Source organism: Ochotona curzoniae, unplaced genomic scaffold (genome assembly GCF_017591425.1).
Source record: "Ochotona curzoniae isolate NIBS_2020 unplaced genomic scaffold, NIBS_Ocur_1.0 scaffold_4505, whole genome shotgun sequence".
NCBI lineage: Eukaryota > Metazoa > Chordata > Mammalia > Lagomorpha > Ochotonidae > Ochotona > Ochotona curzoniae.
The window spans coordinates 35270035-35283542 of NW_024467118.1; the positions used below are offsets into that span (position 1 = coordinate 35270035).

Consider the following 13508-nt stretch of genomic DNA (forward strand, 5'->3'; position numbering starts at 1 on the left):
ACTGCTCTGATGGTTTCCCACCATAGACTGGTTGGCTTGTTCTGGAATCTCCTATCAGCAGAATCAGACACTGTGCATCCTTCCCCTGATTTCTTTCACTGGCTTGCTGGTAGTTTTGAGACTCTACCATGTTGTGTGTATCAGTGTGTCTTTTTTTTAAATCATGTTGAAATATTTTCTAAGCCCTTTGCAGAATTTATCACTGTTCTAGTTTCCTCTATCCCCACAGCACTGGTGCAGAATTCTGCATTTTATAAATTTTCCATTCACATTTGGTGACCCAATGGATGAATGAATGCATTTTACTTAATTAATCAAGAATATAGTGTTTAGACCCAACACATGTCACTTTCTTAATCCAGATGATTTTTCACACATTCAACTTACCAATCACCAGTATAACGGATCCTGCAGGAGCCTGACTGCTCCACTGTAGGAGCCCGGGGATCCGCCCATGTGCAGTTCTGCAGTGTTCGCTGCATTCCTGCAGCAGAGAAGTGATCCTGAGAAGTGAACTGCTGCCCTGGATGGGCTCCAGCACGGCTGAGAATGAGCCAACCTCGGGGCTTTGTCTCCTGCAGACAGACACGCCTATCCTTTCTCGTTGCAAGCAGTGAACCCCACAATCCTCTGACGGGTTTATGAAACCATGTAAGTCAGCAAAGAAATCCAGGGAAATCCAGGGGCTGCGTGAGATATTTTTGTGGCTGGTTGGTACCCAGACTGCAGGAGCAGCATGTTGTTCTGTGCTCTCTGGAAAGTACAAGTGAGAAAAAAAAATAATACCAGGGTTAGCTTGCTGGCTGTGACCGATGCCACTGTGACCTGCCTGAAATCCCTGCTCTCCCACCCCCCACCCCAGCCCCTCTTACCTCTGATCTAGTGACTGTGATTAAGGGCAAGCCACCAGGAGCAGGCCTCTGGGGAGGAAATACATTACCTTACCTAGTTCTGTGGAGCGAGCATTTAGGGGTTTGAACCTATCACCATCAATTCTGCTTGGACAGCAGTAAATCCCCATCACTTCTACTACCGCACGTGTCCTGCATGGAAATGTGCGCCTTGTTGTTTATCTCTTCAAAAGACATTTCTTGTTCCTGCAGCAGTCTAAATTTTATATAACTGCATAACACTTTATAGTGTGTCACTTGAAAAGGCTGTGCTCTAAAATTAGGCATATTTTATGTTAAAACAGGTAAAGTTTTCTTTCTGTGTATTTCCCAAGCGATGGGGGAAGAGTCGTGGAGTATTTTTGTAGTGAGCATAATATATAAACAAATAAACTCACTACGAGAAACAGAGAGGGAAGATACCTGTGGTTTGGACAAACTAGTCATTTCTCTTGACTTTATTCATGTCTCTCTTGAAAAAAGTTAAAAATTTGTGGAACACACCATACACTCCAATAGTGAGCTGTCGTGTGCCAGCATTTTCCTCTTTTTTAACAGTAATTTTCAAGGTTACTTTTAAAGAAAAGTCACTAATAGGGTAGAAAATGAAGATATTTTGATCAGGAAAAAAGTGGGAGTGACTGTAGTTATTTTCAAGAATTTAGATAAACTAAGTAGCATATTCATCTCCCTGCTTTGAAATCTGATGTCTGCAATTGTTTCTAAAATGTCACAATACAAGATGCATGGCATGTTCCTCTGGTAGTATTCATTGCATTTTACACTGGAGTGTTTGGGCAAGCCACAACAACCATAAGGTCATTGCTATCGAGCCTTCCAAATGAACGTGCTCATGAACCGTCTTTGTGGTGCAGATCAGCGCATATTCATGTATCCCAAAGAGGAGACATGTGTGTTACAAGCACCCTAGATTCTACAGACTGTGGTATTGTCACAAATCCACAAGCTCCAAATTCCACAGAGACATGGAAAAGCAGCAAATGCCATTAACAGCAGCGTGTCAGCAGTGGAACACCATTTTCTATGGAAGCAGATAGAGCTTATTTTGAAGTAGATGCAACTTGGTAAATTATTAAACCTCTCTGGGCCTCCCGTAGATGCTTTTTCTGGAAAAAAAAAAAACAAAACACTGTCATTATTTGATGATGGAAAATGCTTGTCCTGTGGTGGGTGTTCTGTATGTATGTATCTCTCTCTCTGCTTTGACAAGCCGATGCCAACTTTGATAATACTGACACAGCCACTGATGGTTAGGTGGATGCGAGATCTCTGTTTCGCTCTGACTGCTTCAGATCTATTCTCACTGCTCACTGATGGCAGAAGTCTCCTGCTCCTAGATAAGGCTTTTCTTGGGTCCTGATCTCTAAACATTCCAGCCTACTGCTGAACTTTTCAAAATTAGATGCCAGTGCAGAACTTTCTGCTGTGCCAAACGGTTTAGAATAACAAGATGAAAAGTCGCTAGACCCAGTGTCCTCGCCAATTGAAACATATTTTGCTGGCACTGGAGCAGGAGTAAATTATTTTCAGTAATTAAGAGAGGTATGCATTATGTATTTTATGTTAATGTGAATATATTTTACTTTTTAGTTAAATGACCTCAAACACTCCTTTAATGAATTGCAGAAATATTAAGAATAGTCAGAGTGGTAGAAATTCTATTAATGATCTCTACCAACAGACTCCTATGTTGTTTTAAAGAAAATTCCTGTGTGTGTGTGTGTGTGTGTGTGTGTGTGTGTGTGTTGGCAGTCTGCAGCTTATTTCATGTGTATGGAGAATACATTTAGATGGGAATAAATGCACAAGAGTCCAACAAGATTCAGACATCACCTTCTAAATCGATAAGGACTGTGCTACAAATAGCCCTAATGCAGAATCATTTATGATGAGAAGAAAAAGTCAGGTTTTGATTTTTTTAGAAAGATTTTTCTGAACCTGCTCCCTTTACTTTCAATTTGATACACAGTGAATACCACATGGGCTTTCAAAACAAAGACGCTGGGAGAAAGATTGAAGGAAGATGACTTGGCAGGCAGTAAGGAAAGTAGAGGTAAGGCATCCAAAAGCCTGATTGTGGTGGCTCCAGGAGCCCCTCTAAAACAGAGCAGTCTTGGAGAATCCGGTGGCCATGCTAAGAGCTTTTCTAACAAAGGACCCGAGGTCTCTATTCACAAATAGGCTGACCTGTCTCTCCTCCCTCTTGCATAAGTCAGTTCAGGAAAGGGCCCCTCAGCCCTTCTCTTCTCACACCTTGCTATTCCCACGTGCCTCTTTTCAGCTCCCCCAAAGCCGCAGCAGGTGCCTGCTGGTTTCTTCTCTCTGCAGCATCCCGCTGCCCCTGCTGCCTCACTCCCTTCCAGCAGCTGCCTCTGCAGTCAAAGGCTCCGGTGAAGAGCCAAAGAGCCGTTCCTTAGCAAACAATGAAAACCAAAGCAAACTGCTGAAGCACTGAAGATCCGAGGGTGATGACCCACAACTTCTGTGGCAGGTAACTGGTGCAAAACCAGTGAACAACTGCAAACCTAATTCGAGGGTAGATACACTCACACTGGGTGTGAAACAACATGATTTTCATGGAGCAAATTTTGAAAAAATCCACTTTGCCACTTTTGATTCATGTATGGATTATTAAGAGATGACGCATGTTTGGCTTAAAACAGGTCTCTGCTACAAAACTTGCCCCAAGAAGTCTGTCTCACAGTCGAGTGACTGATGGATGGCAAGACCAAGGTTAAATCAGCTACAAAAATGACCAGAGAGAGTATCCTACCACGTCTACCAGGGCCACACAGCACTCAGGGCAGTCCAATGACTTTTCACTTAACTCTTCAAGTATCTGAGCACGGGAGGACCTTGGCGATCGCTTGGTCTTACTAGTTTTATAAGAACAACATTGCCGTTTACTGAAACTGCATTATTGGCGACAATAGAAATTGTTTTCAGAAACCTGAAAGCTGCGGTCCTGCCCTCTAGGCACAGATGGTGGGGTTGGAGAGGACCTCCGGTAAGCCTTACCCCCAGCTCTCCACAGAGGTGGCCAGGGACCTCCGGCTGCTGTGGCATCACTCGGGGAGAGAGCTTCACAGAGAACGACATTCTGGCTTCTCCACAGGAAAAGTTATGCCCTCCCAGTTGGCATCTGCTTAAAAAGAAATCAAGCTGCCTCTCAAATGTTGTCATGCAAACAAAACAAAAGCTAAATATGTGCTTAGAAAAGCCTTAGGCGTTTTATGTAAATCTCTGCAACCTTCCCCGAGATCCCAGAGGGGCTCCTAACAAAAACGCGTGTGGAAATGCGAACCACATATGGCGTGCACATAGCTATCTAAAACAGAAGCTTTCTAAAAAGAGATCCGTGGGTTTTGGACTGCCCCTCTTAACATAGCGAACCCGGGCAGGGATCAAGCGGCTACTTTAGCTCTTCACCCCATGAGGAGACCCGGAGACGCCCGGTGCCCGAGTTATCCCGGGAGACCACACCCGACACCCCGGGGCTGGCCGCGGCAGCTTCCCTCTGAAAATCAGCCACCTGCAAGGCTTGTCAAAATCATCAGATTGGGAGCTACACTAGGTGCACTGGGAAAGCAAAGGGTTTTGGTGGGACAGAGGTGGTGGCGTCAAGCCTTTCAGGTAGTGATTTAGCTCAGGAAAAATTCAGGCAGCCTGAAGTCTGCCGCCCGCAGTAGAGTGCGCCGTTGCCAGGCAAGCCGATCTCCCGAACATTTTCAAACTCATCTCTGCTTCCTTCCAAGGACGCATTTGGCACACCCAAAGGGCCGGAGGCTTCCTTCCCCACCAAGAAGGAAGAAAATCCCGGTAGCCAGAGGCACTGCCCTCAAGCTTTAGAAATGCCGAAAGCAACACCCGCAATGCCTCGCAGCAATCCCACACGGCAGAGTGTCCGGCAGAAGGGCAGATCCCTTACAGGCTGAAAGAGGCACATTAAAGGAAGGGGGAGGGGAGGGGAAGCCAGCAGGAAGGGGATTATTGAAAGAAAGTGCCAGAAAAAGCTACAAAGCAACCTGAAACTTTCCTAAGTGCCGCATACATGCAACTCTAAACCTTTTTTTTTTCCCATTCCAAACCACTAAAGGCCCAGCACAGTCGCCACAAACGCAAATGAGGATGTTAAGGAGGTCCGTGGTGGGAAGGGCTGAGCTGGATGCCAGGGTCTCCGAGAAGCACCGGGACCTGGAGAACTAGGCTATGGGTCGGCGTTAAGAGCCCACGATAGGGGATGCTTGAGGACCTGAGTCATCCAGGGTGCAGGTGTTCAGCAGTCCAGGCTTGAGTGGGTGGGAAGGGAAAGAACATGAGTGAGGGGCTACAGGGTCTCAGAGAACATCAAAGGCCTCGGAGAAAAGTGCAGAGGTCGAGAGCCGCAGCTCGCCCGCCAGCGTTGCTGGCCCCCTCCTTCGCTTTTGCGCAGAATCCTCCCCTTGGCTGCAGCAGCGCGCTGCCCCCACTGGCCGGCGCGCCGTGATCGATCGCAGGCTGCGTCAGTCCTCGCGGCGTATAAATAGGGGTGGCAGGACGGCGCCGAGCCGCACACAGCCATCCATCCTTCCCCTTCCCTCTCTCCCCCGTCCTTCTCTTTCTCTCTTCCAGGCCCGGTCTCGGCCGGAGGGGCCCCGGCAGCCAACATGAGTTCGTACAGCTACGAGCCGTACTACTCCACCTCGTACAAGCGGCGCTATGTGGAGACGCCCCGGGTGCACATCTCTAGCGTGCGCAGCGGCTACAGCACCGCGCGCTCCGCTTACTCCAGCTACTCAGCACCCGTTTCCTCCTCGCTGTCCGTGCGCCGCAGCTACTCGTCCAGCTCCGGCTCCTTGATGCCCAGCCTGGAGAACCTCGACCTGAGCCAGGTAGCCGCCATCAGCAACGACCTCAAGTCGATCCGCACGCAGGAGAAGGCTCAGCTGCAGGACCTGAACGACCGCTTCGCTAGCTTCATCGAGCGCGTGCATGAGCTGGAGCAGCAGAACAAGGTGCTGGAAGCCGAGCTGCTGGTGCTGCGCCAGAAGCACTCTGAGCCATCCCGCTTCCGGGCCCTGTACGAACAGGAGATCCGGGACCTGCGCCTGGCTGCCGAAGACGCCACCAACGAGAAGCAGGCGCTCCAGGGCGAGCGCGAAGGGCTGGAGGAGACGCTGCGCAACCTGCAAGCGCGCTATGAAGAGGAGGTGCTGAGCCGCGAGGATGCCGAGGGCCGGCTGATGGAGGCGCGCAAGGGCGCAGACGAGGCGGCACTGGCTCGCGCCGAGCTGGAAAAGCGCATCGACAGCCTAATGGACGAAATCGCTTTTCTAAAGAAAGTGCATGAAGAGGAGATCGCCGAGCTGCAGGCTCAGATCCAGTATGCGCAGATCTCCGTGGAGATGGACGTGTCCTCCAAGCCCGACCTCTCCGCCGCCCTCAAGGACATCCGCGCCCAGTATGAGAAGCTGGCAGCCAAGAATATGCAGAACGCCGAAGAATGGTTCAAGAGCCGCTTCACCGTGCTGACCGAGAGCGCCGCCAAGAACACCGACGCTGTGCGCGCCGCCAAGGACGAGGTGTCTGAGAGCCGCCGCCTGCTCAAGGCCAAGACGCTGGAGATCGAAGCATGCCGGGGCATGAATGAGGCTCTGGAGAAGCAGCTGCAGGAGCTGGAAGACAAGCAGAACGCTGACATCAGTGCTATGCAGGTGTGGCCGGGTGCGAAACACAGTGCGGGCGGAGGTCTGCAGAAAACTGCAGGGAGTTGAGGGTGCTCAGAAAGTGGAGGCCAGGGCCGAGGCATCCACAGGCGGTTGTTCCGGGTAGCACAGGGTTCCCTGGAGGCATAGTGGGAGGGGTGGGGCACATGGGCGGGGCAGGGGTGCTGCCGCAGTCTGGGTGTGTGCTTGGTGCAATTGAATCTGTGCTCTGCATTGAAGCTGCCCAGCCTGGGAGGGGTCAGGTGGGGCGGGGCAGGGGATGGGGGGGCCAGGGTAGGAGTTGGGCGTGACTCTGGGCCTGCAGAGACATCCATCATCAACGGAGCAGCATTATTTCATTAATGAATATAGCCAATAAGTTTTAATTAGTTTTTAAAAGTTACTATGACTAGTATATTTTTTGACTGGTAAAGTACCAACGGTTCCTCTTCTTAGTAGGTAGATGAGAATGCAGTTAAAACTTATTGCAGGTAATTAGCTTGTCATACTCACAGAAAACCATTTCATTTTTAAGGTTTTCCATCTTCTGGGAAGCAGAAATGCAGGAGATAGCTTAGAGAGAGTATCAACAATCTAGCGACTGACTTAGACAGAAATGGAGTATTTTCTTGAATGTGACCTGGTTCCAGAAGAGCTAATAGCTGAGGAGCCAAGATTTCCTATCATTTCAGTTTCCAGGCAGGCATTTCATGATTCTCTCAAGACTAATAGCTGAAGATACTTCCTTAAAGGAATTTTCTTCCTTTATTCCCTTATTCTTTGTGAAGTTGGATCTTTCATACAAGAAAGATTTTTTTAAAAAGAGCAAGCTGTTGTTTTAGGGGAGATTCTTATTCAAGGTGTGCCCTTGAACTCTAACTGAACCCTGTGTCATTGTCCTAATACAGAGAGAGCAGCAGGAATTCATGCTTAGGTTTTCTTCTCTTTTTGTCTGTCAACAGGACACGATCAACAAACTAGAAAATGAACTGAGAACCACGAAGAGCGAAATGGCAAGATACCTGAAGGAATACCAAGACCTCCTCAACGTGAAGATGGCTTTGGATATTGAGATTGCAGCTTACAGGTAACCACGGGAGGGCCGGGGAGCAGCCAGGAAGCCCTGGGCAACACCCACAGGCCGTCCAGGCTAGGAGATGTTAGCTTCTTTGCTTCCGAGGAGAAAGTATTTAGACAAAAATATAAGGAATTTACCCTGTAATATGAAGTCCTGTTTTTAGCTTCTCGTTACAATCTAAGAAGACTACTTAAGGTATTAGTTCTTTGTTCTTTTTCTCAGTCTCATTCACAAAATTCCTAGCCATTGAGTCTTGATGATTCCCAGCCCTCTCTTGCTGGCATTAGGGGAAGAGATGAGAGGTGGGCCTAGAGCAAATCACTAACTACACTTCCTGGGATGGTTTATTGTTAACCCCACGTTCTACTGGTCTCCCTAGGAAACTCCTGGAAGGTGAGGAGACCCGACTCAGTTTCACCAGCGTGGGCAGCATAACCAGTGGCTACTCCCAGAGCTCCCAGGTCTTCGGCCGATCTGCCTACGGCGGCTTACAGACCAGCTCCTACTTGCTGTCTGCCCGCTCCTTCCCAACCTACTACACCAGCCACGTGCAGGAAGAGCAGATTGAGGTGGAGGAGACGATCGAGGCTGCCAAAGCAGAGGAAGCCAAGGACGAGCCCCCCTCGGAAGGAGAGGCCGAGGAGGAGGAGAAGGAGAAGGAAGAAGGAGAGGAAGAGGAGGGAGCCGAGGAAGAGGAAGGTATGAATAACACAGCCATGCACCTTCACGTGCAGGCTGCACATGCCTGTTTGTTAGGAGAGCTACACGTTAAATGAAGCCCCGCTTGTTCTAGTGCAGCTTTATTCAAACATGATTTTAGGATCATAAGTGATACATTTATCTGTTTATTCCATACACCTTTAGCAAGCACCTATTTATGGGGGAGATAATAGTTCACCCTTCTGCTTTTGTTAAATTGACACATAATTGTAAAAAAATTTCATCTTTTCATATATTTAACATAACTGATGCTTTAAAGGATAAAAAATTACCATCAAACATACAAAAAAGAAATACTCAGACTGGGGTTTGGAGAGGAGCAGGGCACCCAAGTGTAAGTTTCATGTTGTGTGACTATGTGGTCCCCTGGCGAATCACTGACTGGCAAGCCTTGTCTGCTCCCTTGCTTCTGGGTGGATGGCGTTAGCGGCTTGGGGGAAGCTTTCTGACAATTGTGCTTTCACAGCAAATTTTTGCAGAAATGTTTTGACTAGACTGACCCTGGATTTGGAGTTTGTAAATTTTCTCCTTGTGTTCAAGCTGCCAAGGAAGAATCTGAAGATGCAAAGGAGGAAGAGGAGGAAGGAGGTGAAGGTGAGGAAGGAGAAGAAGCCAAAGAAGCTGAAGAGGATGAAAAGAAAGAGGAAGGTGCTGGAGAAGAACAAGCAACCAAGAAGAAAGATTGAGCCCCACGTCCCCTTGACTATCCCAGCAAGAATTCTCCCAGAATCAGGTCAACCTCATCATCAACCAACCAGTTGAGTTCCAGATCTTCTATGAATTAAGAAGTCAATATATGTATAATTCTGAGATGAGTTAGGTTGGACATTCAATGTTGTGCTATGAATTTGCTCCTTAATGCAGAGTATCTGTTTGCTTGCAAGAGTGGCTTTCTGGCTTGCTGCCAGCCTGTGCATGGTCCATGCTTATGAGTTCAGGATCTATGGCAATGTGAACCATTCAGATGTTTACAATAAAAACACAACACGAATCAATGAACTATTTATGTTAATGTTAACCTTAATGGAAAAATACTCGTTTGAACCTTTGGTGGCTAGAAATTAAAGACCTTGAGTTATGTGCAATAAACAGTAAATAAAGTTACACTGAATGACATATTTCTTGCTGTTGTTGTTGAGTCAATTAAAATATATTGCAGATGGCACCGATATGAACTGTATACAAGTGCACTATTCCTTTTTCTTAAGTCAAAATTTTTAGCAGTGACAATATTTTGAAATTCTTAATTGGGAATCCTGTGGGATCGTGAAATCTCTCCCTTCAAAATCTATACTGATAACCAAAGTTATTAAATGAGAGGTTTAATAAATAATAACTTTATTTGCTCCATAAAATGTACTCTGAGGTTGAGGGAGGGCTTCTTAATATGCTATTCTGAAATTACGTGATAAATACATATTTTATGGAAAGCAGATGATAATGCAATATGTGTAGAACATGAATCCCACCCACATAACCATACTTTAAAATACAACATAACTGACCATCAGAGGCAGAAGTTGAGATTCGAACAAAGGATGCACTGAAGATAAATAATTATCAAAATATGATTTGGGGAGGAGAATAAGAATATCAAAGGTTATTCGCAAACATGTTGCCTGCAATCCTGAGCTCATGATTCTATGTGTTGATAGCTTAAATTTGTTGCCTCAAGTAGATAGCCCATAACACCACACACCTTTAAACCTTTTGCAAACTACAGACATAGGTAATGAAATAATTATCAGTCACCGGGGGTAGGGGGAGATAATAGACTTGTACATTATATTGGCATCGTAGTGTGTGTCTTTACTGGGAAGTATCTGAATTTCAATGATAGCTTAACTGTTTGGATAGTGCATCAAACCCACGTCCCATCTGCCCTCCCTCCCTATCCACTGTAAAGTTATGCAAGCTCTTGCACTTGCATTTGATGTGGAATATAGATGAAGCTGCTGATTGCTGCTCCGCTTCTGTCCTTGAACGCTTTGCCAGCTTGCTGTGTTCAATAATTGTTTTTAGATAATTTTAGTACTTATGAATTTTACCTGAAACCAAAGTGGTCTCCATTAGAAATGTTTGTCCCATTGCTTTAACTATTTCTAGTTAAATATATGTTATTCAACAAGCAGTTACAATATTTCTTTATCTACTGTGACCCTGTGGATTTGGACTTGGAAGGCTGTCAGCAATGATGAGGAGTCTCCTCCCAAACCAAGCTTTTTCATTTATGTTCATGTATACATGGACTGATGCACATGGTACATGTCTGACAGATGCAAACTGCGTGCCAAGTCACTTTTGCCAAATGAAAACAGCAGACTGATTTGCGAATTAATTGGTTGAAGAAAGATCACTGTGTCATACTCCATCCTGTGTGCCATAATAAAATACTAAAAAACCTAAATTAGATCAGCATGAAGTCTTTTGTAAAATTTTCTCAAATTCAATACTGAGCCAAGTATCCCTTTTCTCTCTTGCCTCTCCCAAAAGCTGCAGTCCTTCTTCTTCTTACAGACATTGATCTTGCTTTGCACTCATCTGAGAGGCAGAGCCTGAAAGAGCAAAAGTCACTCATAGTTTCACCGTAATTAAACCCCTCCTATTGTTTCCTGTTTCTTTTAACATTAATTTCCACATCTTTAAGGCGATCTTGATCTTCAAGGCCCACATAGACCCAATCCCCACCTATTGCTCCAGTTACATCCTCTGCAACCTCTGCTCCTTGACCCCAGCACTTCAGCCATTCTGAGCTGTTCACCGTCTGCCCCCTGCTGATGGCTCTGTCTAGATTACTGCTCTTTTCCACCCTTCCCTCAATGTTGCCTAACCCATTCTTCATAGATTCTTGAGATTCAGGCTTAAGAGTTAACCTCAAAGAGAAGCTTTTCCTGATCTTCTGTGATAGGTTAAATTCCTCTATTATGTCATTACTAAAAATCCGTCATCTGGAAGGAATTGTTATTTTTCATGTAAAGTTTTATTCCTAAAATTAAGTTGGAAAGTTTTTAACTTAGTCATTCTCTCCTCATAAGGAGTTTTCAGTACTGTGGGTATGTTTGTTGTGCCTTGGGTTCTGTTCTGTATACACTGTCTGGGTTGATTCATTTAGTGGTTCCTTTCTCTACGATATCAGGTGTCCAGGATGATTGCCAACCCCAGCTTACAGCTGAGAGACTAAGGTGAAGTGACCAGACCACATGTGCAGATGTGGGATTCATACTCATGGTTCAGCTGTGTCATTCGTATTCTTAAGCAACCCATCACACTGCATCTTTGCAGTCAGTTTGTGAAGCCCACTGGAGAAACCGGAGTATGGCTTCCTAGGCATGTTTAGTGGCAGTAGTCAGGGTATTTTGTACTAGAGAGTCAGAACTCGTACCTGGCAGTCCTTGTAGCACTCAGGGCCATGCATGTACTCAGAACATCCCGTTGTACAGTCTTTCCCCTTTATGTTCACACTACAGTCAGAGCTGACTCACATCGCCGACAGTGGTCCTCTGAGATGGTATTGCGTATTGACAAGGCGGTCATCTCAGCTTGTGGGAGTAAGTAGGCTCTATGATGTTTGCACAGCAAGGGAAATTGTTTATGACATCTTTCTCAAACTATCTGTGTCACTAATGAACACATAACTGCAGTTGGGAGGGCTCAAGGTTTCTTTTCACTCCTCCAGTTGTGGATGCCAATATCTAAATCCTTCTGCTTTGTGGTAAGGTTTTGGGAGGCAGAAATAAAGTCTCGTGATCAAACATGCCCTTGAAATATAAAGCATTAAGAAGCAACACTTTGGGGGCAGTGTAGTTTGAGTCCTGTCTGCTCCACTTTCCATCCAGCTCCTGCTTGTGGCCTGGGAAAGCAGTGGAGGACGACCCAAAGCCTTGGGACCTCGCACCTCATGAGGGACATCCAGAAGAAGCTCCTGGTTCCTGGCTTCTGACTGGCTCAGTTCTGACTGCTGCAGCTTTTTGGGTAGTGAACCAGGAGATGAAAGATCTCTCTCTTTTTTGCTCTCTCTCCCTATAACTCTGACTTAAAAAAAAAATCATAAAAAAACAAGTTTTTTAAAAAAAATTACTTATTTGAAAGGAAGAAGAGAACACCAACACACACACACACACCCTTTCTAACTGTTGATTTTCACTCCCCAAATGGCTACATCAACTCAACTGAATTAGGCTGAAGAGTTACAATCTCCATCCGAGTCTCCTACATCAATGGCTGGGGACCAAGTACTTGGGTCACCTGCTGCTTTTCCAGGAACATTAGCAGGGAACTGCAATACAAGAGGAACAGGCAGAATTCATAGCTCCTCAGAAATGGGAATACTAACATCTCAGGCAGAGGCTTAACCCACTGCACCATAATGGCAATCCCAAGAACCATGTTTTTTTTTTTTTAATTTATTTTTTTTGACAAACTTGATATACTTAGGGTAAAAAGGTTCAAACGCCACAGGAAGATGGGCAAGACAATTAGTTCTGTATTGTTTCCTTGAATCATCAGTCTTTAAGATGCTAGTTCTCAAGGTGTTATTCTTTTTTTTTTTAAAGATTTATTTTTATTATTTTTTTTTTATTGGAAAGGTGGATATACAGAGAGGAGAGACAGAGAGGAAGATCCTCCGTCCGATGACCCACCCCCCAAGTGAGCGCAACCGGGATAGAACCGGCGCCCATATGGGATCCTGGGCGTGCAAGGCGAGGACCTTAACCACTGTGCCACCGCGCCGGGCCCTCAAGGTGTCATTCTTGTATCTGGTCACAAGCTCTTAGAGCTGTTGATCTTTCATTGCTCCCCGATTGTCTCTTCTTTACCTTCTTCAGCTCTTTTTCCTTCCCGTCTTCAGCTGCTCCTTCTTTATCCTCTTTTTCTTCTTGCAAACCTATCAGGTCTACCTGTTAGGTATTTGAAGCCATTTGGGGAGGCAAGGTGAAAACTGACAGAATAAATAAGTGTCTTTGTTTCTAGAATATTCAGTAAAACACCATTTAACATTTAACGAATTTAAATAATTTTTTTAGCATTTCAGCAAATGTTTCTGGAAAGGCAGAGTTTAATATTTGTGAGGACTTTCTATGCACATGACAGATTTGAGAATTTCTCTCTTCTCCC

The 13508-nt window shown here is 45.8% G+C and overlaps 1 protein-coding gene across 1 annotated transcript; it reads left to right on the forward strand.

Moving 5' to 3' along the window:
• Window positions 1–5460: 5460 nt before the first annotated feature.
• Window positions 5461–10800, forward strand: NEFL (neurofilament light chain). Its single transcript, XM_040965874.1, has 4 exons — window positions 5461–6604; window positions 7558–7682; window positions 8053–8372; window positions 8934–10800. The coding sequence occupies exons 1-4, from the start codon at window positions 5558–5560 to the stop codon at window positions 9077–9079; spliced, it is 1638 nt and encodes a 545-aa protein (XP_040821808.1). The 5' UTR covers window positions 5461–5557; the 3' UTR covers window positions 9080–10800.
• The last annotated feature ends 2708 nt before the right edge of the window (window positions 10801–13508 follow it).

Excerpts from the sequence above, each read along its gene's own strand:
- NEFL (XM_040965874.1), top strand. The coding sequence starts at position 5,558 with ATGAGTTCGTACAGCTACGAGCCGTACTACTCCACCTCGTACAAGCGG. Across the intron at positions 6,605-7,557 it reads CTGACATCAGTGCTATGCAG|GACACGATCAACAAACTAGA; the intron begins GTGTGGCCGGGT and ends GTCTGTCAACAG. Across the intron at positions 7,683-8,052 it reads ATTGAGATTGCAGCTTACAG|GAAACTCCTGGAAGGTGAGG; the intron begins GTAACCACGGGA and ends TGGTCTCCCTAG.